The sequence below is a fragment of the Sinocyclocheilus anshuiensis genome, unplaced genomic scaffold (assembly GCF_001515605.1).
Source record: "Sinocyclocheilus anshuiensis isolate Anshui unplaced genomic scaffold, SAMN03320099.WGS_v1.1 scaffold419, whole genome shotgun sequence".
In the NCBI taxonomy this organism is placed as follows: domain Eukaryota; kingdom Metazoa; phylum Chordata; class Actinopteri; order Cypriniformes; family Cyprinidae; genus Sinocyclocheilus; species Sinocyclocheilus anshuiensis.
The window spans coordinates 1,007,124-1,034,529 of NW_015548228.1; the positions used below are offsets into that span (position 1 = coordinate 1,007,124).

The 27,406-nt window shown below is 39.2% G+C and overlaps 2 protein-coding genes across 3 annotated transcripts in view; one reads left to right on the forward strand and one right to left on the reverse strand.

Moving 5' to 3' along the window:
- Positions 1–13,031, forward strand: part of LOC107654518 (formin-like protein 1) — a 17,794-nt gene extending 4,763 nt beyond the window's left edge. Inside the window, exons 3-26 of one of the 2 annotated variants that reach the window (XM_016441615.1) lie at positions 1,562–1,648; positions 1,831–1,904; positions 2,047–2,130; positions 2,779–2,922; positions 3,085–3,196; positions 3,298–3,374; positions 3,456–3,549; positions 4,124–4,198; positions 4,302–4,412; positions 4,582–4,731; positions 4,859–4,960; positions 6,175–6,454; positions 7,386–7,655; positions 7,744–7,868; positions 8,151–8,353; positions 8,453–8,687; positions 8,776–8,844; positions 8,925–9,005; positions 10,268–10,397; positions 10,481–10,644; positions 10,737–10,838; positions 11,984–12,082; positions 12,239–12,344; positions 12,507–13,031. In XM_016441615.1, coding sequence (XP_016297101.1) covers positions 1,562–1,648; positions 1,831–1,904; positions 2,047–2,130; positions 2,779–2,922; positions 3,085–3,196; positions 3,298–3,374; positions 3,456–3,549; positions 4,124–4,198; positions 4,302–4,412; positions 4,582–4,731; positions 4,859–4,960; positions 6,175–6,454; positions 7,386–7,655; positions 7,744–7,868; positions 8,151–8,353; positions 8,453–8,687; positions 8,776–8,844; positions 8,925–9,005; positions 10,268–10,397; positions 10,481–10,644; positions 10,737–10,838; positions 11,984–12,082; positions 12,239–12,344; positions 12,507–12,571 — 3,039 coding nt within the window. In that variant the 3' untranslated portion in view covers positions 12,572–13,031. The remainder of the gene's footprint in view (positions 1–1,561; positions 1,649–1,830; positions 1,905–2,046; positions 2,131–2,778; positions 2,923–3,084; positions 3,197–3,297; positions 3,375–3,455; positions 3,550–4,123; positions 4,199–4,301; positions 4,413–4,581; positions 4,732–4,858; positions 4,961–6,174; positions 6,455–7,385; positions 7,656–7,743; positions 7,869–8,150; positions 8,354–8,452; positions 8,688–8,775; positions 8,845–8,924; positions 9,006–10,267; positions 10,398–10,480; positions 10,645–10,736; positions 10,839–11,983; positions 12,083–12,238; positions 12,345–12,506) is intronic. The other variant, XM_016441616.1, reaches the window with a different exon arrangement.
- Positions 13,032–16,567: 3,536 nt separating this feature from the next.
- The window catches only part of LOC107654457 (SRC kinase signaling inhibitor 1-like), a 61,897-nt gene continuing 51,058 nt past the window's right edge, over positions 16,568–27,406 (reverse strand). The window contains exons 16-19 of the mRNA XM_016441527.1: positions 25,665–25,721; positions 24,829–25,563; positions 23,544–23,657; positions 16,568–18,544 (exon numbers count right to left, since the gene is read on the reverse strand). Of these exons, the coding sequence (XP_016297013.1) occupies positions 18,089–18,544; positions 23,544–23,657; positions 24,829–25,563; positions 25,665–25,721 (1,362 nt within the window). The 3' untranslated portion in view covers positions 16,568–18,088. The remainder of the gene's footprint in view (positions 18,545–23,543; positions 23,658–24,828; positions 25,564–25,664; positions 25,722–27,406) is intronic.

Here is a 27,406-nt window from a genome sequence, read left to right on the forward strand (position 1 = left end):
GACTCTGCTTCGTCCACGGTGAAAGTTGATGTATTCCCTCAGCGACCAGCACAGATCAGCTCTAGGCATGACGAAGCGGATATCGTCCTCTTTTGGAAGACAAAACAAAGTAGTTTAGCTTTCACAACGAAGCACACAGCGTCTTCACGACATGGCTGCAGCGTCAACAAAACTACAGTGAGACTAAAAGTTACACCTTCTTTCTTTGCGTGAACATTTGGGCGGCGTTATGCAAATCTTCCCACATAGTGAGGTAGATATGTGGGGGCGTGTTAGAACGAGCCGTTTTAGGTAGGCGTGGCTGACTCTTAACTTTTATAAAGAATATCTCTTTGGATTTGAGACTTTAGTCTTTGCAACTTTACAGATCTTCTTTATGCACCAAGAGCTTGTAACACTCCAAAGAGAAAGGAAAACTTGAAATCGCATCATATGACCCCTTTAAACTACAGGTTGGGGCATTTGTTGTGATCAGTTTCAGAAAATGCAGAGCCTATAAGAAGGAAAAAACAACAGTGGTAGACTCTTTGTGTAAATGATGTTAATTTAAGTAGGCTTACAAAGTTTTGCAAAGGAGGTGTATTCTTAAGTTCGGATATATTTTTGTTGAACCTTTTAATAACAGTAAAAAGAATGATGCAAGAGATGATGTAAAGGCTGATAGTGAGCAGACATCTCAACAGGAGAAAAAGGCTTCGGTGGGAAAATAAGAGCAGCGGTATGAGGTCAGACTCTTAAGGTGGTGAAACTGTCTACGCACATCCTGTGTTAATATTTGTGTCTCCATGACAACTGTGGGATGCAAGTTTTGTAGCTATGCATGCAGAGAGCACAGGTTGTTATAGCAATGAATGCACACAACTAAAATGTATTTCTTATGGGCATTATGTAGGCTATATACCACCTTCAGGGGAAATATGTATTAATACAATAAGTATCTGAGATGGATGTACAGTACAATTTAAAAGTTTGGGGTCTGTAAGATGTTTTATTTATTTAGTAAGAACTTAATGCTTTTATATGACAAAGACGCATTAACTTGTTTAAAAGTGGCAGTACTGTAAATACATTTATAATGTTACAAAAGATTTCCGTTTCAAATAAATGCTGTTCTTTTGAACATTATTCATCAAAAAATGTATCTTGGTTTCCACAAAAATATTAAGCAGCACAACTGTTTTCACAATCGCTAATAAAAAAAACTGTTTATTGAGAATCAAATCAGTACGTATATTAGAATGATTTCTGAGGGATCATGTGACACTGAAGCCTGGAGTAATGATGCTGAAAAATTCAGAAATAAATTACATTCTACAATGCATTCAAATAAAATGTAACTTTTATGTTAAATTGTAATAATATTTCACAATATTACTGTATTTTAGTCAAAGCAATTATGGGCATAAGAGACTTCTTTTAAAAACATGAAAAAGTCTGCAACCCCAAACATTTGAATGGTATTATTCAAACTTTATATTATTCTGTTCCATCAAAAAGCGTTTAAATATCTTCATCACAGCTGGAAACCAGTCCATTTATTGTTTCTCTTGATGTCTATTAGGAGCGGTTTCAGGTGAAAAACCCTCCCTCTGCTTATCTGACTAAAATCAAGAGCTTCTACCAGGACCAGGGTGGAGTAGCACGCAGGGTCAGTACCATCACTCTCTTTCTGTTCTTTCCCTCACCAACTCCATTCACTTGCATTTCTCTTTTACCCATATCAGTGCTGACACCCACCTGCCCAAAAGAAAACTCCGTTTAGAGTCTCGATGAGAAGTGAATGATTGTCTGTCAGTGAGTCATCTTATGTCTGTGAATCCTTCTCCACAGTTCAAGAAACGTGTGCAGGAGTCAACTCAAGTCCTGAGAGAGCTGGAGATCTCGCTGAGAACCAATCACATTGGGTTAGTGGCAGCTTTATTTTCTTGTGCCGTGCAAAGATAGACTTCCCTGCTACTCCTGAATAAACCTGAAAGATAATTTTGAACCTAAATAATGGAAAACCTCCATGGATACATATCATGATATTCCTTTTGTACTCTATAGGTGGGCTCAGGAGTTTCTGAACGAGGAAAACCAAGGCTTGGATGTCCTGGTGGACTACTTGTCATATGCTCAAAGTGATGCGCCGTATGTTTATTCTGTCTAAGATTTCCCATTTATACCATTACAGCTGTCTAATGCAATATTTGTCCAAGAAGATTTTATGAGTAAATCCTTACAGTAGATTTTGACAAGAAGTAACTACAATTCACTTGCCATATTAAAAATAAAGGTTCCAAAAGGGTTTTTTGCAGTAATGCCATAGAAGGGCAATTTTTGGTTCCTTAAAGAACCTTTCAGTGAACAGCTCTTAAAAGAACCATTGCACTCTTAAAAATAAAGGTTCTTTATTGGCATTGATGGTTCCATTAAGATTCTTTAACATTTATAGAACCTTTCCATTACTCAAAAGATTATTTATAGTCTAAAAAGTTTCTTTAGATTATTACAGTGTTCTTTACTCTAAGGAAAACTGTTCTTTTAAGAACTGCTCACTGAAAGGTTTTTAGGGGAACCCAAAATGCGTTGAAAAGCCCCTTTTGCAGCCTTTTTGTAAGAGTGTAGTGTGAAGGACATTTCAAAAATCCAAAGAAACCTTTGTAGAATGCAAAGGTCCCACGGATGTTAAAGGTTCTTCATGGAACCATAGATGCTTAGAAAGAAAGTTTATTTTTAAGCGTGTAGTCTCTCAGTGGCTAAAAATTAGCTCAGATTCTGTGCTGACGTGTTTCTCAGGTTCGAGGTGGAATCTGTGGAAAACGGTGGATCTGTATCAGACAACAGGAGGTTGTCAGAGAGATCAGTGGAGGATCTAGCCAAAAATATTAACCATTCTTCCACACTCGGCATGACCAGAGCGGCACGTGCACTCACGGTCCGGTGAGTCATCACTACAGCACACCCCAAAAATACAGGGATCGCTGCTCAGGACTAAAATTAAGAAACCATATTGTTTAGATATTATTCTCATTAAGATAAGTGTACTCAGATACTTCATATTCAGTGCTCATCTTTTGTTAATTCCCTGCCTTTTCACATTAGAATAAGTAACTTGACCCATGGCAGAAAAACGATGCGAAATGCCCGATTGGCCACCCAAAGAGATGACGTTCACCTCTGCATTATGTGCCTGCGTGCTATCATGAATTATCAGGTATGTTGGCGTCAGGAACACATACAAACACTAGACTCGGCTACTCAAATGTCATTTTAGGAGAACTTTGTGACTCACCATTTTTTTTTTGTTTTTGACAGTCTGGGTTCAATTTAGTCATGACTCACCCCAGATGTGTCAATGAAATTACACTCAGCCTCAACAACAAAAACCCCAGGTGAGTGTTTTTTTTGTGGGGTGTAGGGGTTTGTGTGTTTGTTGTGTGAGTTTGTAATACATTTAAATACACCGTCCATAGGACTAAAGCTCTTGTGCTGGAGCTGTTGGCTGCAGTGTGTCTGGTTAGAGGAGGACATGACATCATCATCTCGGCCTTTGACAACTTTAAAGAAGTAAGATGACCAGCCTTCTACACATATACATACACATTTTTTTAATCAAACAGGATGTCCTCATAAAATGGACAAATGGCAAATTTAGTCTGGTTTTGCAGATGGTCAAGATACATTTTCTTCTGCCCAGCTGTATTCTCTAAAAACTGAAACAACTCATTTTAATCTTTTACCTCGTCTCGGTGTACTCAGAAATCATTCTAATATGTTGATTTGCTTCTCAAGAAACATGCATTATTATTCTTATTATTATCAAAGCTGAAAACAGTTGTGCTTCTTAATGTTTTTGTGGAAACTGATCTGAGAAAGACAAAAAGGAAATATTAATCTTTTGTAAAATTATAAACATCTGTACTATGACTTTTAATCAATTTAATGCATCCTTCCTGAAAAAATTAGTTTCTTTCAATAAAACAAAAAAAATGAATGTTAGTTAATGTGACACAAATATCACAAATTATGCTACCAATGCTGCACAGATGCCTTTCAGACACTATTAAAAGTCTAGACATTTTGTAGCATATAATATATCATGCTCAACACTTACCTCTGAATTTGGCCCACTTTCTCACAGGTGAGTGGAGAGAAGAACCGCTTTGAGAAGCTAATGGAGTACTTCATGAATGACGACAGCAATATAGACTTCATGGTGAGCTTTGATGTGAATCACAATAACATGACAGTTAACCTGCTCACTTTTTTGGTGCAATATGACTGATTTTAAACTGTCCATTTGATGTTATTCTTCACAGGTGGCTTGCATGCAGTTCATAAACATTGTGGTTCACTCAGTGGAGAACATGAATTTCCGTGTGCATCTTCAGTATGAGTTCACCCAGCTGGGTCTCGACCAGTACTTAGAGGTAAGACTAGTGTACAGGACAGATAAATACTTTATACAAGCATAACGTGCATCTTACACATAATTAACACAGGACTGGATCCTAGATTTGAGATGCTTTACATGCAGCGTGTATTCATAAAGTTGTGCATTATCCTTGTAATGTAACACACAACTGTTTGTGTCCGCAGTCCTTAAAGGAGATGGAAAGTGAGAAGCTGCAAGTACAGATCCAGGCGTACTTGGATAATGTGTTTGATGTTGGAGCTCTGCTGGAGGATGCAGAAAATAAAGGGGAAATAATGGAGCATTTAACAGAACTGCAGGAGACCAATGCACAGGTCAACTATACTCTATGGACACAAAACAAATTTGCACATAATCATCTACTGCATAGTGCACATGCCTCATGTTGCAGGTAGGCTGTTCTGTTCCTCATAGGTGTGTGTGTATATGCTTGTGTTGTAGCTGAATGCCAGATTGCAGGAATATGAGAATGGAGCACTGGAAAAAATGGCAGAACTAGAGCAACAACTAATGCAGGCCACTAAAGAGTCAGCGCTGCTTAAGGTACCACACTGCATTTTCCTTTCATTGCATACTAGCTATACTATATACTAGTAGTTTTTAAGATTACATTTAGTAATTTTAGCAGATGCTTTTATCCAAAGTGACTTGCAAATAAAGACAATAGAAGCAATCAAAACCAACAAAAGAGCAATAATATGTAAGTGCTGTGACAAGTCTCAGTTAGTCTAATGCAGTACACGTAGCAAGGACAAAAGAATAGAAAAAGAGTAGAGAACACTAGTGTTAGAGGGTCATTTTTTTTTAATTCAAAGAAAACAAGTTAGAATAGAAACAGAATAGAGAGTGCAAATGTTATAGGGTCAAGTTTACAAATAAATAAAAAGAAAACGAGTAGATAAAATAGAAATAGAATATAGAATGCTAGTAGAGGGTCAAGTGTAGATGGAAGAGATGTGTCTTCAGCTGTTTTTTGAAGATGGTTAAGGACTCAGCTGCTTGGATTGAGTTGGGCAGGTCATTCCACCAGGAGGGAACAGTTAATTAGAACATTTAACAATACATTTAGCATTAACAGTTAATTAGAACAGTTAATTAATAAGATTAGAAGTAGTGAGTCTCGGGGTTATTATATAACTCCATGTAGCCATGCGAACAGCTCCTTGTTTTCCTTTTTTCCAATCTATGCTTAAATCTTATTTATTTGAAAAGGTGATTATGGCTTAAATGTGTTGTGTGTTTTTCTTCTTTAGTCAAATGTTTCATAGCATTGTCTGAAAATTAGTACATCGATTTATTTGTCTTTTAATGCCCTTAAGGTGATTTTATGTACAGCACTTTGGCTAACCCATGATTGTTTTAATTATGATTTACAAATAAAGAAACAAAGAAGAAATAAATAACTAAAAGCATTCAAAATAATTAACTTATTTAATAAAAATGAATAAAAACTATGGGTTTACTTGAGAAGCACAAATTGTGTCAGAGAATGTATCTTTAATTATCATTATCTGTTTTTAATTTGAATTTTATTAAAAATGAAAATAAATGTATTTTGTTTTAGATATTTAGATGTAAAATATGTTTAGGTATTTTTACTAGAAATGAGACCAAACATGTATCATAGTAAAAAAAAAAAATGTTGGTAGCTTATATATGGTATGCCAAACGCAGTACATACACTCTTAGAATAATATTAAGAATATCAAATTTGGGAATCAGTCATTGTCTCAAACCTTTACATGTGTGTGTAACAGGAGAGTTTGCGAGAGTCCTGTGCCCAAGTGAGCACTTTGCAGCAGAGAGAACGAGAACGAGAGATTCAGAGAGAGAGAGAACGAGAGCAGGAGCGTCTGTCGCAGCCCTCACAGGTAGACAGAGAAAGAAAGAGAGACGCGAGTGAAAAGGAGTCCAAACTGGAGGTGAAGCTGAAGGAACTGGAGGAGAAAGGCTTAGTCCGACTGGAGCGCACAGCCTCTGGAAGCTTGGACATCGAAGTGATTCCAGTCACCGTAGAGAAAATTGTCACTCAAACAGGTAGGAGCACTTCTGCTTAGCATCTCAAATTAAAGGGGTCATGAACTGCCTTTTTTTTTTTTTTTTACTGTTCTCTGAGGTCCACTTATAATGTTATTTTGCATCAAAAACATCTTAATTTAGAAGTAATAAGCTATTTTCTGTCATGTTCTCATCTGAATGCTCTGTTTGTATAGGTGTGGCGGATTGTAGACTCCGAAGTAAACGTCACTGCTGTGATTGGCTAACAGTTGTGTATGTTTGACAGCCTACATCCTTCACAGATGGGCTGCTGTGATTTAGGTTAAAAACACATCAATACTCAGTACATATCAAACGATCTGTAATAACAGACAAAGCAGTAGTGACCACTAATGAAAACAGTTACTCACACTTGTGTGGTGCGACATCGGATTCAATATATTCAGAGTAGCATCGTCTTTTAGTTTCAATCTTTCTGAAAATCCTGCATCGAATTGTGCCTTGTTTGTAAAAGAATCCGTGGTCAAATGAAGCGAACAAAGGACCAAGTTCTTACTGATGTGGTCTGGCACTTCATTACAAAATAAATTTCATCAAATAAAGTTTAGCGTTTGGTTTCTGCGTAGACCTGCGTCTGCCTCTCTCGTTATTTAGGCAGCGATGTAGAAGCAGGCGTTGATCTTCTTCTGCAGAGACAGTGTTTAGCCACACTATTACGTCATAAAGTGGCACATTCCACAACCTGACGTTTTGGCAGACTGGCTTCAATAAAAGCTGTTGTTAGACTAACAAGAAAGTTTTGAGTTCTGAAACTTACAGGATGTTTTTATAGTGCATTGACCTTTATCAAAAGATCAAGGGAATTTTGATTTCTCAGTTCATGACCCCTTTAATGCTTCTAGTGAACTCAAAATGATTACCTTTAGCTGGCTACATTGATATTATCATAATGTCTGTTTAATGTTCACAGTGACTGTGTCAGATCCAGCTTCTCAAGCACCGTCCCCTCCAGCCACAGCACCGCCTCCACCTCCACCTCCTCCTCCTCCTCCACCTGGAGCTGCAGCGCCCCCTCCACCTCCTCCACCACCTCCTCCTCCTGGAAGTGGAGGTATTCCACCTCCCCCTCCTCCTCCTCCTCCTCCTCCTCCTGGTGGAGGTCCTCCACCACCCCCGCCCCCACCTGGCTATGGACCACCACCCCCTCCAGGAGCTCCTCCTGCCCCTGGGGCTGAAACAGGTGAAGGGACAACTAAAGAAATTTAAGAAATACTTATCCAGACATGCAACCTGAGCAGAGTGACTGTATCTTCCATTGTTTTGCACAGGACCAAAGGGACGTAAACCAGTTCAACCAAAGTTTAAGATGCCTCTGTTGAACTGGCAGGCTTTGAAGCCCAATCAAGTGACGGGAACGGTGTTTAGCGAGCTGAATGATGAGCAACTGTTAGGGGTAAAAGCAAAAAAATCCTTAAAATGCACCCAAAATTAACCTGTATGTCTTCTGGAGGACACAAAATAAAATATTTTGAAGAATGTATATAATGAAAGCCAGTGAGGTACAAAATTACTTTCACAGTATGGATGAAAAGATTTTTTCAAAAAGATTTTCATTTGTGTTTCACAGAAGAAATAATGTCATACAGGTTTGGAATAAAGTGGATGAGTAAATGAATTTACATTTTTGGGTGAACTAATTGGGTGGTCAATTAATCTATTACACTCTCTGTCTCAGGAGCTGAATATGGATGTATTTGCAGAGCAGTTTAGAACCAAGGCTCAAGGTCCTCCAACAGATCTTTCTAAGCTCAAGGTTAAGGTGGCTGAGAAGGCACCTAGTAAGGTGTCCATGCTGGAGGCAAACAAAGCCAAAAACCTTGCTATCACCCTCCGCAAGGGAGGCATGAGCCCCAACGACATCTGCACAGCCATTGAGAGGTATGTTTCAACAACAGCTAACTGCACCAAAAAAAACAACAACAAGCTTTAAACCATCCTGAACCAGCATGGAAACTCTCTTCCCTCTGTCTCACTCAGATATGATCAGCAGTCTCTGAGTCTGGACTTTCTGGAGCTTCTGGAACGTTTTATCCCATCGGAGTATGAGATGAAGCTACTGCAGAACTACGAGAAGGAAGGGCGGCCACTAGAGGACCTGAGCGAGGAGGACCGATTCATGAGCCGCTTTGGTAAAATCCCACGCCTTGCTCAGCGGATCAACACCCTCACTTTCATGGGCAACTTCCCAGAGTGCATGAAACGTCTGCAGCCGGTCAGTTCACATCACACTTTGGCTGTTGTACCTAGCATAATTCATATGTTTGGTTCAAAAGTCACCCCCCCCCCACCTGTTTCTGTAGCAAATAGATGCGATCATTGCAGCTTCCGTGTCCCTCAAGTCTTCATCAAAGCTGAAGAAGATGTTAGAGGTGAGTAGACTTCATTTGTGCTTAGAGGTATGAATGGTGTGCTCCTTCAGTGCAGATCACTTATCAGTCTCCTGCTTCAGATCATCTTGGCTTTTGGGAACTACATGAACAGCAGTAAAAGAGGAGCAGCGTATGGGTTCCGTCTGCAGAGCCTTGACCTGGTGAGGGAGTTTGTAGATTGTAACTTTAAGACTCATGTTTTTGTTATGTATGGATTGTAAATAACAGCAGGAAGTTACAGACCCAGGTGTGTGTTTTGGAAAGCTCTCTTTGTATTAGTTATGAGAGACCTCTGATGTAGAGGCCTTTGATGCAGAAACAAAGAGGCTAATGGAGTCTGAAGAAATTAGGGATTGAAACTTTGCATGTGAATGAAAACTTTGCATGCTAATCTTCTGTAGCTGAAATTTCCTATAAATTATTTTTTACCTTTACCTCTGTTTTCCAGGTTTTTCAAAGGTTTCAGCTTGACCTGGTGAGTGAGTTTGTAGATTGTAACTTTAAGACTCATGTTTTTGTTATGTATGGATTGTAAATAACAGCAGGAAGTTACAGACCCAGGTGTGTGTTTTGGAAAGCTCTCTTTGTATTAGTTATGAGAGACCTCTGATGTAGAGGCCTTTGATGCAGAAACAAAGAGGCTAATGGAGTCTGAAGAAATTAGGGATTGAAACTTTGCATGTGAATGAAAACTTTGCATGCTAATCTTCTGTAGCTGAAATTTCCTATAAATTATTTTTTACCTTTACCTCTGTTTTCCAGGTTTTTCAAAGGTTTCAGATTACCTCACCCTATTTTTAATTAATGTGTTTTTTGACAAAATCAAAAACATAATTAACATGAAATAAAAAAAACTATACACACATTTATATTTTTATTATATATATATATATATATATATATGAAAATTGGTGTTATTTTAGTATACTATTATGATTTTTATTTATTTTATAGTATTATATTTTATTTCAGTTTACGTTTGTTTTATTTCAAGAAATGAAAGTTTTAAACTACAATAACCCTGATTAAAATTCATTAAATATATATCAAAATTGACAATTTGCAGGTTATTTGTAATTTCAAATGAAATGGATCTCAAATAAAAAAAAAAAATCTTCTCACATTTTTGTTTACTAATTACAAAGACTGATAAGAAACTAGTCATCTATCAAATTTTATATTATAAATTTCCATACATGTATACATTCATATTCACATTATAATTGCTGTATAAATATATTGATCTGATTCATTTCTTCATGAGGATATTTACCCAAAATAAAAACAACTTCTGCATGTACCTTACCTCTATTTCTACCCTCTACCTTTGCAATAACTTCATCTCATCTCTGCATCTGTCCTTGGTGGCCAAAGTAAAATCTCCCAGTGTCCTCACTCAGTCTCACTCTCTTGTGTCTTTTAGCTGTTGGACACTAAGTCCACAGACCGCACACAGACTTTGATGCACTTCATTGCGAATATGGTGCAGGAGAAATACCCCGAGCTTGCCTCCTTCCACACTGAACTCCGCTTTTTAGACAAGGCTGCTCTGGGTAAGACATACCATAGTTGCTGTGCATACTACAAACATGGGGATACATAGTCTTTTCTCTTTCTCACTCCTTTGCTCTCTCAGTGTCTTTGGACAGTGTGCTCCAGGATGTGAGATCTCTGGAGAGAGGGATGGAAGGGACCAAGAAGGAGTTCCTGGTGCAGGACGACATCCCGACGCTGAAAGAGTTTGTTAAAGCCAACAGTGACGTATTAGACTCGCTTGTTAAAGATGGCAAGACAGCACAGGTGAAAGCACAGTGTATGCTCAACGCACACAAACTATTTGACATTAATTCTGCTTAATTAGTCTTGCTGACTTTTTCTCTTCTGCCAACAAGGAGGCATACATGTCTGTAGTGGAGTACTACGGAGAGAATCCGAAGACGACACAGCCTTCCATGTTTTTCCCATTCTTCGTCAGGTTTATCAAAGCTTATAAAGTGAGAGATACAGCAACATTTACCCACATGTTCATGTCAACACATACACATAATAACAAAGCCGTTATTATTTGATTGTTCACATGCTTATGGGAATTGCTTAAAGTACTGTAAGTACAGTAAAGGGTTATTATGGGTAATGAAAGGTTCATTTTGGTTTTGGGAGTCCCCAACAACAGGTTGACATGCATGCAAGGTCAAAAAACACTTTCATTTTCTTATAATATGCATTTATTTTTTTACCTTATTTGCTCAACGACTCCCAAACGATTCTCTCAACGATTCATTTTTCCAAACCCCTCCTTTGCGTGACGCTAATCTGCGGTGATTGGTCCAATTGGTCTCATTTCATTTCCATTTCATCATGCCTGTAATGCTTTGTGTACAGCCGTTACCAGGGTAACAGCTATTTTTACCGCTCCAAAAGCAGCATCTAATGGCAAAGAATGAATTTGCATTTTCATTCAGACAAATGGAGAAGGGTATAACTGCAGCCTGGAGATCTCCAAATGGGGGCGGGACTCCAAAACGGGGTGGGAGCTCCAAAAAAGGCGTGGCTTCCTCCCATTGACAGACAGGCACAGGACACGCATGCGCAATTTTTCCCCCAATCCACTTCAGTGCAAACTCCGCCCCACAGCTGATTCTAAAGATTTTATTGGTTGTGTCAATTAAAGTGTTGATTTCCTACACTATGCTACAAAAAATGCTAACCCCTAAACCTACCCCACACACCTGACCCTAACCTTAACCAGTGAAATTGACTGCACGGCCCGGTCTGCAGTTATACCTACTTGGAGAAACGCGAAAAGACCAACAAGTGGGCGGGCAATATGCTAATGTTTAATTTTGCTGTCAACATGAAACGGCTTGGGATTCGTTTTAAAAACGACTAAATGATTCGATTTCGACTCTTTCTTTTGAGAGACAATAACTTTATACACGGTACACTTTCAGATTTAAAACTTTGCAGGATGTTTTCATTCACTTAGAGCTGTGTTACACACTGCATGAAAGGTAATTTTCAAAAATCCATAATAGGGGCACTTTAAAGGAGCTGTGCTCTACACAATGAGCAAAGATACCGCAAGCATTTCACCAATTTATTATTAATTACTGTGGTGTATTATTGTGTCACACAACAGCAAGCAGAACAAGACAATGAACAGAAGAAGAAACAAGAGCTTGCAGCAGAAGAACAGGCAACCCCTTCCCCAAAGAAGAAAGATAGCACTCCTCAAAAGGTTAGAAAAGTGTAATTTCTAAAATATGTTTGTAATTTTATTCATAAAATATTTGTTGAATATATCAACTATTTGGTTATTTTATTTAAATAAAGCATTGACTGGAACTGCACACCTGAAGTTATTCCCCTGAAAACTTTTCCCTACTATGATCAGGGTCCCATGATGCCCAAAATGCCTCAGATGGACCTGATTGCAGAGCTGAAGAAAAGACAGGTGAAGCCTCAAGTCACAGACGGGGCCATCGAGGGCATTATAACAGGTAAAAATGTTACAGATATACAGCCAAAATAGTCGTCATGTCAATATATACCTTAAGGACATTCCTTATGGTGTAAACTGGCAAGAGCGATTGGCCATGTACTACTCTATAATCTATATATTTGTAAGAATTTGAATTTTATTTTTCATTTGTCTGCGTCAGATTTGAGAAATTCACCCTACAGAAGAGGTGATGGTCGGAGAGCAAATCCACGACAAGACAACTGAGGGTTACCTACAGAGACTTCTCTCCTTCCCACCGGACACTTCTGTACTTAACACCTGGTCTTATTCTTTATATACGTATTAAAACATTTTCAATCTGTACAGTGATACAGAAAATGACTGCCAAACATACACAACAACAGATGCTGTACACAAACAAAGAGTCACACTAACAGACACCCATCATCACACACGCTTGCATATATGCTGATACACGTAACCCTTTGAGAATGTTTAAAATAATTGTACATAAGGCACAAAAAGGATTTTTGTACCATCGCATATGCTCCTGAATATGTAAGCAATTCCTTGAGCTTCAATTTTCACGTTTTGCTGTGTTTATATTGCTAAAGAAATTGTAAAAAGTGCTCATAGATGAAGGCACTTTTAATACAGCCTGATAATAAATAATACAGATGATAAGAATTCTTAGATATTTGAATAAAACAGTGAAAACATTGTACAGTAAGACACATTTCATTCATTATGAGAAACCAAAAAAATAGACTCAGTAGAAATATTGTCATAGAAGAGAGCTGTACTTTATTAGACACAACCACAGCAAGTATGTACAAAAGGTCTCAGCTCAACGATTTCTCAGGGAAAAAAATAAAATAAAGTCACATTTCTCGAAGAGAGCTGTACTTTATTAGACACACAACCACAGCAAGTATGTACAAAAGGTCTCAGCTCAACGATTTCTCAGGGAAAAAAATAAAATAAAGTCACATTTCTCACAAAGTTATCATGGCATCCACACTGATAAATTAATTTCTTTTTCTTCTGTGTCTATAGGTGTTTATATATCTTATTTGTATATAGAGTGATTCTCAGTTGGTATATTACTCTACTCTAGAGATGGGCTAAGGGCTCGCACCATTACTAGTGCGCTGATGGTCAGAGCTGAGTTTAATCTGCTCAGTAAAACACACTCAGAGCTTGCCACTCAAGTCTGGTTACCACATCACCACAGGTTACATTAAGACTGGACATGCCTGAGCCACAAAGAAATCAGACATAGAAAAAGTCACTTTGACTCTACAGCTGTGAACCTCATATCAGTGCACTTGACCTCACTATTCTCTCCGTTAAAAAAAAAAACACGTAGATAACTTTGTTTTTTAAAATCATCTGCACCGTGCGATTGCTTTTAGAATGTACATGCATTGCTGTAATTATTTTTAATATTTTTTTAAACTTTTAATATATACCTTATAACTCCATCTTTTAAATACAACTTTTTTTTCTGGACATAATTTTGTAGGACTCTAATAATTACGGTTTTATTTACATGCTATAGTCTTTTCATACTTTTTTCCCTTTGACTCTTTTCTAGTATTTTATTATTATCGTTTTGATGTCAGAATTTTGTAACATCCATGTAGAAAAAAATCTCACTTAAGGGACTAAAGAGCTCTGGTAAAATATTCTACATAAAGACGTTCCATCATAGAATGTGCTTTCTCCAAATTACTCTGTTATTTTTGGCCTGGTAAACCAAACATAAAAGCAGAAGCATCCAGCTCCTCCTATTTCCTGCAGTCTTTCCGGGGGAAACTCTAACCTGCAACTCAAAATTAGTATAATGTGGCAGAAACACTTGTGCAACTGTTTCCTTGACCAAGGCGTTTGTACATTGACAGTTTAAACATCTGTTATTCAGTAGTGAAATGAAATTGCAGACTTACTCCCTACCACTAGAGGGCAGAAGAGGGCCGTGACAGTTCATTTACAGTTGCCATTATCCACATTGTTCATTTCGCTCAACGCAAACAAATTAAGAGTTAGCAAATGACATTCTCAGGTCACAATACAGATTAGAGCTTCATAAGTATCAGCAATGAACCCGATTTTCACTCGGATCACATTAATTAAATTATTTTGAATGGCTAGCTGGATAAAGGCTTTTTCAGAATCACCCAACACTTAAAACAACTCAGAAAATTAACAAAATGTCAACCTGTGGTTAGATGCAGCTATACTTTATACATGAACTGGGCTGTACAGAGTAATATTTTCAACTCAATATACAAAACACTTCTCTTATGAATAAATCATTTTCTAGTGTGCTATATATTTCCTCAGGATTACAAAAACAAAAATATGTACAAATAAATCTTTTAATATAAAATCAACAAACAAAAAATATACAAACGCAAATCTCGCATCATACATTTTTTTTTTTTTTACCAACCATGTTGAGAGAAAAATAAATGACTAACTTTAAAGATGTATTTAAATATGATGTCTGAGCTGTTATCTTACCATGTTTTGAGAGAGAAAGATTCTACTTCAAAAAGGGAGATTTCACCACCTTCCTACATTTATCCATCGCAGTCTCTGAGGGGCTTTACTAAGAGGATGAAGTGTACTTCCTGACAGGAAGTGCTGTAGATTCTTACCATCTCCATTCAAGCATGAAACCCGCTTCTCGTTTCTGCGAAACTGTAGCCGCAAGGGTAACGTTTTGAACATTTGAGAGTGCTCACTGCAGCACCAATTGCTAAATTTGTCTCATTTGCTGGTTTGTAATAATAGTTCGGTCTGGGTCCTTAAATAGATCGAGCTGTGAATTTGATGCTTGCTGTGAACTTTCCAGACAAATCTAGAGTGTAAAGAATCTGGAGTATAAATCAAGATTGAATCATTTTAACAAAAGTAATTTTAAGGAATTTGCAAGCCACTGCTCAACTTTTTGTGTAACTAGCTGATCCAGGCATGAATTACAAATAAAGCTTTGTTTTGTCTTTTATTTACAGATGTTAAATTCAAACAACATGGCTTAAATTAAGGTGTTTCCGTGCATGCAGCAGCCTAAGCTTGACCTTTTTGCCTCTCGCAGCACCTCCCACGTGAATTATTATACATTTCGGACATGAATTACAGGCCGATTTGGCTGCGAGACACGGAGTAACACCACTAATCTGTCCTCTGACCATTTACTCTCGACGTCGACCTAGTGCTTAAGCCATTATTTTAAACCCCGCACCACAAGCAATCAATTTCACACATTCGTTTAGTCAGAAAGCTGGAAAAATCTCCCCTCTTGCTCTATTCATCTCATTCTATTCCACTCTCACTCACCTTTACACATTTAAATTCTCTGGGCTCATGAGGAAACCTGCAGGTTGTCGCATTGACAAATTCACAACATAGGAATACCCTTGTGAGAAGAAAAAAATCTTTATCTGTGAGTGTGTGTGTATGTGTGCGTGTGAATGTCATGAATGAGAAAAGAAGATGGGTGGGCAGAACCAGAGCCTCAATGACCAAAAAAAGGATGCTCTTGCGTTTTAGTATTATGACTGTGGAGAGCAATGAAACCAAAGAACGGATGTGATATTCATATTTGTACCACCATTCTAGGTAATCATAAACTGGCATACATTACATTACCTTCTAAAAATGATAGTGAATCTAATGGCGCTTTTCCACTGCGTGGTACGACTCGGCTCGGCACGGCTCAGTTCGGCTCGGCTCGGCTCGGTTTGTGTTTCCACTGCAGTTCAGTACCGCTTTAGAGTGGGCGGGATTATTCACATGTCGTTATAGTTGCGCCGCCTCTACTACTACGACTCCTAAAAAAAACTTTTTCATTCCGCGTCGCCCCATCAAGCTCTCGCTGGATCCGCTCCTCTGCTATCAACGAGCGGAACGTCTGTACACTACAGACAACAAAACTTTTTGGTTGTTAAAAAAAAGGTGCGCTTGTTCAAAACAGTTGCGTTCGATCCTTCGCTGGCTGTGCTGATTTAAATCTAGCGGTTCTTTTGTGTTTGTGTCGCAAGTTCAGTGACGCAGGTAGTGACGATTCTCTCCGGCCAATCCGTGATCAGCAGAGTTTACACGTCACATTTTGGTAACGGTATGGTTCACTTGGAACCCCAACCGAGGTGGTACTAAAAAAATGACCAGGTACCAGGTACTGTACCCAGTGGAAAACCCCCCAAAAGTGAACCGTACCGTGCCGTACTATGCAGTGGAAAAGCGCCATAAGTGTCTGTGGTTTGACAGAAAAGTAAGCGGAGGGTTTGACTGGCTCATTAGAAGAAAGGATGAGTTGGAATGCTCTACCGCACAGATGTCTTCCACTCGATGGATCACGTCCACGGGCATACGTGTTGTGGAATTACCCTCAGTCTTCTTGCTTGTGCAACCCCTACATGGTGAACCTAACCATCTGTTTGTTCATTTTAAATTGGAATTCGGTTTCACAATCTGGGAGGCCCAAAGGTTAAGACAGATTGTGCCGAATGTTTGATGATTGTCAGATTATTGTACTTTCTCTAGCTTCTTGTGCTTCTTTAATGACAAGAACAGGGGAGTATCCTATATCCTTATGTAGGAAAACTGTGACTGTTAAGAACTTAAGAAAACAATAGCCTAACAACACCATCCCATAATAAGTGATTCAAAAAGCAGGCAGCCCTCCACTTTCCCACAATTCCTCTGTTGCCATGACAACTTGTGCTAAGTTAGAGCAAACATGTAAAATGGCTGTATGAAGACCTATTTGAGTGCAAATGAGAACAAAAATAGACTCTTAGGCAGTGTATGTATATCAAAGGAATAGTTCTTTGGAAAATGAAAATTCTGCATGAATTGCTTTCTTCTGTAGAACACAAAAGAAGATATTTTGAAGAATGTTTTTGTCCACACAATTAAAGTCAGTGGAGTCCGAAGCAATGTATAGACCCCAGTGACTTCCATTGTATAAACAATAAACCAAGACATTTGCAACAATACAAGAATGAGTAGATCATGACAGAACCTTAATTTTTAGATGAACTATCCCTTTAAGGAGGTGTATAATCATCAAAATGTTAATCATAGCACCAATTTCAGTTATTTTCCTTTAGTAGTACGACTGATAGCCAAAATCTACATTAGAACGAGCGATGCTGCCTTAACATTAAGCTTTTGCTGTTATTTTTTTTAACATTCCTTTCGTTGATATAGATATGAGCAATAAAACTTCTCGACAAACACCGACTACTAAAGTACTCACTTTCGATTATTGCAACTCTACTTGGTTTTACATAGTCTTACAGTCTTGATTTTACACTTGATGGACATCTACCGAACTCAGCTAGATCTCCAACATGTGAGATTTGGCAAATGAATGAGGGTTTGGGTTTGGTCCTTCCCCAGGCCTCCCGTGGGTGGTGTGATGCTGGCTGTGCAGTGGAGCTGGAAACAGGCTGGTGGTGAGTATCCAAGCCCATCTGTTGGTTCTCTAGTTTGGGGAACTGGCAGAAACACAGAGTAGGTATGGTTTACAGTTTGGATCTGTTCACAAACTGAAGAAGAGTGAACCTATGATGCAAAGCGGTAAGTCATCCGCCTCCGTGCCCTACGTCACTGTTCTCCGCAAGGCGTCTTGGTAGGGATAGTCAGGGAAACAAAACACTTTAGAAACTAAGCCTCCAAAAAAAACTTTCTTTTAGGTTAGTAACATTTCAATTCATCTACTTGCGCTGTCCACATCCTATATATGGATCATTTCCAGCCACATCCTCCTTAATCACTATCGTCTGGAGTCGCCGTCTTGGGTTCAGTCTTGTTCCGCTCCAAGCTGCCGGTGGCAGAGGGTTTCAGGGCCAGCGAGGACGGACTCAGTGAGGTGAGAGCGGAGGGAGATGAGGGCGAGGAAGAGGAAGTAGGCGAAGTCGGAGAGGGAGGGGAGCGGCCATTGGAGATGGGAAGAGGAAGGCTTGAGGACTTGAAGTTCTGCTCTCTGAGAAACCGGTGTTGTCTTAAGGTGGATGACAGGAGTGCCTCAGCCGAGAGGCTGGATGCGGAAAGGCTAGCCAGAAGCGCTTTGGCCTGGTTGGAGGAGGCCGTCAAGGAGGACAGTGCCCCCTCCTGGGGGTACTTTCCCAATCTGGAGGGCAGGTGGCCGGAGAAGCTTGCGGCTCTGGTGCTTGCGAGGAGTGACTCTGCTGCTCTGGCTCTGCTGATGTTCAGACTCAGAGCCTGAGGGGGTGGGTGTTGAGGGCAAAAGTAGGGGGGATAAAGGACAGAAGAGTGGGTAGAGAAGAACAGAGTAAAAACTAAGAACATTTTTGGAGGCTTTTAAGGTTTGGTTTGGCTGCAATACGTCAATCTCTCTCACAAGACACTTTCTCTAAGGAATGAATGAGGCTCTGGTGAATATTGACAGCTGCATGATGTTTTTTCCTTAAAAGTATACAGGGTTGACTAGGAGGAACTGGGTGAAGGATTGTGGGCTTCAGTCAGAAGATGCTGATGAAGAAGTGGTGGTGAAAGCGGCAGAGGAGGAGGTGGACAAGCTTCGGTCAGGTCAGGTTGGTTTGGGTCGCTCGCTTCTGCTCACTGGGTCAAGGAGTTGGACGTGAATGGTTGCCATGAGGGCCGACGAAGGATGGCAGGTAGTGGTGACAAAGAGGAAAATGCAAGAGGAAGGGGACAATGGGAGGAAGGATGGAGACAAACACAGGACAACGTTATTCAGGTTAGGATCATTCATGCATGATGCTAGCCTGGTACACAGCTCTACATGTGGATTTCACCACATGAGGGCGAATCCACGTACATTTATAACACCCACAATGCATTATGCTAGAAGAAACTGACCATTTGACAAGATCTTGGTGGGTTTATTGAACATGAGCTTATATGCGTCTCTATTACCATCAGTCACTCACAAACACTCTTTTGGTTCCTGTGTGACAGGACGCTGAAAGAGTTCCATTGAGATCTGCTCAAACTCTAATCAGTTGTGAGGGAGATGGATGGACAGCACGGATACAAGGAGTGAAGAGAGAGCCCGTGTCTTTCCACATGAAGTGCCAATTATTCCACCCTGATAGAGCAGAAAAAGACTGTCCATCTCTCTCTCGCCCGTATCTCTCTTCCCTTTAACCTTCTCCCTCTCTTTCATTTCTCTCACTCTTTTCCAAACCTGCTGGCCCATGTCCTTTTCAAAGAGCCTTCTCAAAAAGTCCCTGGAGAACACAACTATGATGGAGATTAAAATAGCTACTGCTTTTGCACAGTCATAAGGAATACATTTCCCTTTTGGCCATTTCCCACTTACTTTCTCTGCCCTTTTAAAATGTATGTGCCACAAGCTCATGTAATTGAGAATAGACATAAAGCTGTTGAAGGAAGTAATTTGTGAAATGAAAATGGGTGCTAGGGGGTACACAAACAACTTCAGATAGAGATAAAAAAGATACATTAACGAAATATGTGTAACATAAGGTTTGTTTTTTTTGCATTTACTAAATTGAGAAAACCAATTTTGTCTGCGAGACTTGTGATTACTTCATTCTACTGACAGCATAAAAGTTTTAACAGCAAGAAAAAAATCTTGAGTTTTTGGGAAAAGAGGTTACACTTTATTTTAAAGTCCAATTCTCACTATTAACAAACCATTAACTAAGAATTTTTTCTCAGTAAACTCCTAATTTGCTGCTTATTAATAGCTAGTAAGGTAGTTATTAAGTTTAGGTATTGGGTAGGATTAGGGATGTAGAAAATGGTCATACAGAATATGTGCTTTATAAGTGCTAATAAACAGCCAATATGTTAATAATTGGTATGCTAATAAGCAACTAGTTAATAGTGAGAACTGGCCCCTAAGTGTTGCCAGAAAAAAAAAGAAGATAATTTTACAATACCATTCAAAAGTTAGGGGACAGTTAGTTTTTTTTGTTTTTTTGGGGGAAGAAATTAATACTTTCATTTAGCAAAGAGGATCCATGTGACAGTAAAGACGTATAATGTTACAAAAGGTTTCTGTCTCAAATAAACGTTGTTCTTTTGAACTTTCTATTCAAAGAACTCTGAAACATGCATTACAGTTTCTACAAAAATATTAAATAGCAACATTGATGATAATAATAAGCACCAAAAATATTAGAAATATCAGAATGACATCTGAAAGATCATTAGACACTGAAGTAATGGCTGCTAAAATTACATTTTAAAATATATTAACAGAAAACTGTTATTTTAAAATGTAATATATAGCATTTTTGATCAAATAAATGCAGACTTTGTGATGATCATAAGAGACTTATTACCAACCCAAACTTTTGAAAGGTGGTGTACATATCATTTACAATTAGTCCAATAAAGACAGGGAGAAGAGGTCAGAAAAGGCAAGTGAATCAGACCAAAAGAGAGCAGTGATGTGTTAATTTACTTTAAGCAGTCAGGGAGAGCAATCATTTCAAAGATGAAGTCTTTTGAGAGAAGGCTTGAGTACAAAACTAACTAAAATGTGGATGAGGCCGTGAGGCACAGTAAAAGGCACAGCAAGCAGAAAAAAAGCCTCAATGAAATGATGAGAGTCCGGGTGAAAAGATGAGTGTGCATAAATGTTTGTATCCATTTGCTGCTAAGAGGGTTAAGACAAAAAGGAGATATACGCAGTCCACTTCAAAGGGAATAATTAGCTGTTATACTGACAAGACTAAATCCTGATCATATCCAGCTTAGCAGGAGTGCCTATAACAGCAAATATGCTCTCCTGTAATTATAGTTGCAATGAACCCTCTGATCTTGCTCGCTCTCTTGCCAATATCTGCTTCTCTCTTCCTTCCCCATAAAAGATTAGATTCTTTTCTAATATTCATGGCCTGTTGAACAGGGGCCAGATTTATTAAACACAGAGTGAGGAGATTTACAGAGCACCAGCATATCTATCTTCTCCTTACCTACAGCACACAGGCCCATAGCTGTCTGTGTGTGTGTGTGTCTTTTTCTCCCTCTAATCCATCTTTCAAACCCTCCCCCGTTTTCTCCACCTATCTCATTCCCTTCGCTTATGTTGTAGAGCTCACATTTCCCTAGTCTCTGGCTTCATGCTTTCTCTCTCCCCCTTCTCCTGAGACCCACCTGTCTCTGGTTTCTTTGTTCTGTTAGAGGGTTTTAAGTGCACTTTAGAGTCCCAAATATTCTGCGATTGACGCTCCGATTCAGTTTTTCAAAGCGTCACTGCTAGAAAGTTCTCTCTCAGCCTCACTTCACTTGTGACTGACACACACAGACAAACACGCGCATATACACACACATCTCTCCTAAGGCTCTTGGCAATAGTCTGAGCTGTGGAATCTGAGCTCTGAAATGCCCTCAGACAGACATTATGAATTGGTTTCAAGCAGAAAATGATCTTCTTAGCTTTCAGCAAACCATTTTAAAAGTTAATACAAACTTACACAACAGTAAAGCTAAAAACAAGTTCTAAGAACAAGTTTAAAACCATGTTCCATGCAAAACCAAGACTGAAAAAAGAACAAACCAAATAGAGACCAAGACTACAGATAGACTAAGACTAAACTGGGACCAGACTAAGCCTAAAATCAACACTTAGGCTAGATTAAGACGTGACCAAAACTCTAACTAAAACTAAATACAAGACTAAGACCAAGTTTAACGTTTTGGCTAAACTAACAACAAACCAAAACTAAGATTAAAGATAGACCAAAACTAGACTGAGATTAGGCTAGGCCTAGATATATTTGAATGGATTTGAAATAGACGTTTACATACCCTTTGCAGAATATGCAAATATGTTAATAATAGTTATGCAAATATGTTAAAATAAGAGGGATCATGAAAATTCCATGTTATTTTTTATTTCGTACTGTCCTGAATAAGCCAATTCACATAACAGATGTTTATATTTTGAACAGGGTGATGTATAAATTTTTCTTATTTTGTTTAAAGACCATATTTTTTTTCATTTAGCACTGCACTTCAGAAGCTACATAAATACTTACATGTTTCCCAGAAGACAAAATAAATACAATTTACCCTGATCGTCCAATTAAAAAAGTTTACACCCTCTGATTCTTAATGCATTGTGTTGCCTTCTTAAAGGGTTAGTTCACCTCAAAATGAAAATTAGGCTGCGTTTCACTCACCCCCGAGGCATCCTAGGTGTATATGACTTTCTTCTTTCAGACGAATCCAGTCGGAGTTAAAGAAAGTCATATACACCTAGGATGCCTCGGGGGTGAGTAAAACGCAGCCTAATTTTCATTCTGAGGTGAACTAACCCTTTAAGCATCAGTAAATGTTTTCACCTTTTGTAGTAGTTAAGCATGAGTCCCTCAATTGTCCTCAGTGTGAAAAGATGGATCTCAAAATCATACAATCATTGTTGGAAAGAATTCAAATATACAGATGATGCCGGAAAACCAAAGAATGTGCAGGAGCTGGAGGATTTTTCTGAAGAACAGAGGGCAGTTTAATCATCCAGGAAACAACACACAGTATTAAGATTCAAGGGTATGTAAACTTTTGAACAGGGTCATTTTTTAAATTCCGTTATTATTTTGTCTTGTGGAGTATATATAAACATCTATTATGTGAAATAGCTTATTCAGGACAGTCCTAAATAAAGAATATCATGCAAGTTTCATGATCCCTCTATATGGCTGCACGACTAATCGAATGCGATTGTCATGCGCATTTTGTTAAAAAACCGGTTCTGTAATCAGCTATTGCCGTAGTCTTGTGTTTATAAGTCACGTTGAATCAATGAAAGCAGTTGAATCTTCTGTTTATTCAGCTGCAGCGATAGGCATTTTCTGGGTTTCTTCTGCAAGGCGTATTTGGAGTTTCAGCATGAGAGCGCCCTCTGGCCTTTGGATTTAGATTTACTACTGATCACAGAACCGTGCTTCACTGAAAGATACGCATGACAATCGCAGCTTCTGTCGAATCGCAATCTCGATTCCATTTCGATTTATCGTGCAGCCCTACCCTCTTATTTTGTTAAAATTATTTACATTTTGCATATTCTGCAAGGGGTATGTAAACTTCTGAGCAAAACGATAGATAGATAGATAGATAGATAGATAGATAGATAGATAGGACTGTCAGAACAATACACTGAATAATAGAAACAAAGATAGAACCACAGAACAATGGATAAAACCATGGAATGATAGAACAACTGATATACAGGACAACAGACAGACAGAAAGACAGATCATACCTGCTGTTGACCCTGGTTCTTAAGGAAGTCCTCTTTCTGTTTGCTTGTTTTGCTCTTTTCTAATCCGCTCTGCTGCAGGTGCTTGAGACGAGACAACGCCTTTCCACCGCCAGTCTGAGAAGGATGAGAGAGAAGAGGAGATAAATCTGTGCACTATATTTGGTAATATTTTCCATCCAATTTCCAACAGTGTATTTGCCATCACCAGCAGTCAAAGGAAGTGCTGGAGGATAATAGTGTGCAAGACAGGCAGGAGGGTGATGTGTTTTTAATAGAACACATGCATCTCAGCACAGTCCTCTCATTCATTCTCACACACACAGACACATATTACCTATAATTTCTTGTATTAAATTCAGAAAATATAAATTATACGCCTCTGCACGTATGTTGACAAAAGCTCTCAGTGCAATACAAAATAATGAACGCTTTCTCTAGTCTTTTTTCTTTCTGCATATATTACCTACACAAGATCAAGCACTAGACCAAAGTCTAAGTCAAGTGTGTGTTTTATGCAAATGAGCTCCTCACTGAACGAGGGGCTCTGTAAGAGGATCTAATGCTTGCAATCAGGTGGACCTGCAGTTGGCAGGCTCCATCTGTCCTACGAGAAAAATGTGCAACGACCTAGAGCAAGGGGCTTGAACACACCAGTTAGGAGGGGTGATGCAATGCTGGCTTGTATACAAATGTGTGGGCTGAAAGCAACACAGTGGAAAACACAAGTGACTTCATCCAAATCCTTCCCTTCTGTCACTCACAGAGATCAGCCCTGTTCTCAGCGGAGCTGAGTAATACACATTACGTCTGGTGGATCGCTGCTTCATAGCGGTTTATCCTGACAACTAGTCTCTGAAGATGAAAGACAAATGCAAGAGGAGACAATACTGCATAAATTACGCAACACATTCACTTGAGTAGTTACGAAGAGCTTCCCTGGGCTTTATCTTTTTACTTTACGAGAAAACCACATATAATGTCTTATGTACAAGAGGAAAATAAGGGGAAAATAATCAAATTGCAGCCATTTTAAGAGGAGAAAAAAAAAGAGTAGGCTAATAAAGAAGAGGAGGAAACAAGAGAATTTATTGTGCGAAAGATACAATATGTATTTCTACAGAGGCTGGAGGCAAACAATTTATCAAAGCATTTGCAAAAGAGAACAAACTGATCTAGTTGAGCAATCCAGCGGAAGAGACCAAAAACCTTCCACCAGACAGGAAGAAAGAAGATGGAAAAGACAGAAAGACCAGGGCTGAAGAAGATACTGAAGGTTAGGTTGAACCTTGGCTGTGGATGTGCTGATGCAGGATGGTTTAGGTGGGACAGCGGGTTTGTTTGTGTCTCCTCTGTCTGCTGTATGTCGAGTGCTGCCGGATCTCTGCGTCTGGACGGACGCTGGGAAGATATTCCCTGTGTGAGGATCAGTGCTGAACTCCATCAGGCTGAGCTCCAGCTCACGGATGGTTTCCTCCAGACTGTCCAGACGACGGAACGTGCTGTGGCAGATGTCTTCCTTTTCCCCTCCAACGCCTTGAGTGCAGATCAAACCCACTTGAGATGTCTCTACGGGCCCGTTTTGCGGCGAGACAGACAATGCAGTGTCCGACTTTCTCGTTCGCTCTTCTTTCTTTCCTGTCGCCGCCTCGAGAGACTCCTGAACCCTTGGCTCCCTCCTCAGGGGCTGTTTAATTGCTCTCTCGCTTGTTAAGGGTGGGCACGACTGGGTCACATCCTGGACGGGACTCTGGAGTTCCCTCTGGGCTGCATCCAAGTCTTGTGATTGAGGGACTTTTTGGCTGGCTGACAAGTCTTGTTTCCATAGCGGCAGACGGGGAGTCCTCACAATGTGGCTGAAGTAACTTACTCTGATGTCATTTCCAGTGTTATTGTCTTTAACTGTCTGCTTGCTGTCAGACCGCCGGGTCTCTGCTGAGTCCTCAGAGGGGGACATGGGGAGAGAGTTACACTCGGTTAAGACTATCTGGGGAACTGGAGTGGAGGACATCCCGTGCTGCATCTGCAATTTAGCAGGAGTAATTTGTATACTTAACCCATGAATGTGAATCATAAATGTATGAAGTTGTAAGGTTAATGTAAAGGTGGCTAAAATAAACTTACCAGAGATTTCTCTGTAAAATCACTGAAGTGATCATCACCACCCTTAGATGCGATCAACTGTTGGCACATATGTAGCGTAGCACACATACAAATACAAAATTAAATAAAGAAATCACAAATATTTAAATGCGTTCAACCAAGAATAGTTCACTCAAAAACCATTCAGTCCTCATTTACTTTTACTTATATTACTTACTTATATTTACTCTTTTTCATGTAATTACAATTGTGACGAGAGGGGCGGGGCCGAGAGCCGTGGGAACGGAGCGAGGCCGGTGGAGTAATTGATAATGAGCGACACCTGCACCACTCACCGGTTTCGAGTCCCACGGAGGAGCTCCGGAAGGATAAAAGGAGGAGTTACGACAGTGAAAGACGAGAGAGGACCAGGCCTGGACTTTATTTTGTATTTTGGTTCTGTTTGTGCGCGACAGTCGTCCGCGACGGGCTGTTGTGCTATTTTGTGTTTATTTTATTATTAAAGTTTTCTTTGAACGTTCGCCGGTTCCCGCCTCCTTCTTCCTGACCTACTAACGTTGTTACAACAATGTTTCAATGTCTGAATTAAAAAAATGCAAAAGAACTATAAAAATAGTTCAAAATAGTACATTTGACTCATGCTAGTCTTGCTTTGTGAGGAACTGACTACAATCTACATAGTTATTCACTCATAATCTTATCCTCTATTTTAGTTGTTAAAGGGATAGTTCACCCAAAAATGGAAATTCTGTCATTAATTACTCACCCTCATGCCGTAAGACCTTCGTTCATCTTTAGAACACAAATTAAGATATTTTTGATGAAATCTGTGAGCTTTCTGACCCTGCATAGACAGCAACACAACTGACATGTTTAAGGCCCAGAAAGGTAGTATGTACATCGTTAAAAGAGTCCATGTGACATCAGGGGTTCAACCGCAATGTTATGAAGCTACGAGAATACTTTTTGTGCACAAAGAAAACAAAAATAACTTATAACAACTATAAAAAATAACAACTATTCAACAATTTCTTCTCTTCCACACACATGCATTGTGGTACTCTCATGAATGGCAGCAGACTGACCCAGAAGAGAAGAAATCATTGAATACATTTATTTTTGTTTTCTTTGCAGAAAAAAAATATTCTCGTAGCTTTATAAAATTACGGTTGAACCTAGGGCTGCACAATTAATCGAAATTAAATCGCAAAGGCAATAAATCGTGATTAGGCAGAAGCTGCGATTGTCATGTGTATCTTTGAGTGAAGCACGGTTCTGTGATCAGTAGTAAATCTCCATCCGAAGGCCAGAGGGCGCTCTCGCGGTGAAAATCCAAATATGCCCTGAAGAAGAAATCCAGGAAATGCCTATCGCTGCAGCTGAATAAACAGAAGATTTAACTACTTTCATTGATTCAACGTGACTAATAAACACACGACTACGGCAATATATGGTTTATCTGAGTTCTTATTATTATCATTTTCATCATAATAAAGTATATCTATAATGAAATGCTAATCGACATAGACATTATCACTGCTTAGAATACAATGAAATATTGTGTGCCTTAATTATTCTTTGTAAGAAGCCACATCATCTCACAGAAGGATTTATTTCAAACACTCGACTGACGTTATGAAGTGAGTTTGGAGTAAAAACATGTTATTAAATGTGGTATTTTCATGTGCTCTCAGATGGAGCAGCATTTACTACACACAGAGCCGTAGTTCACTGAGAAGACACCTGAAAGCAGGTGATGGAGA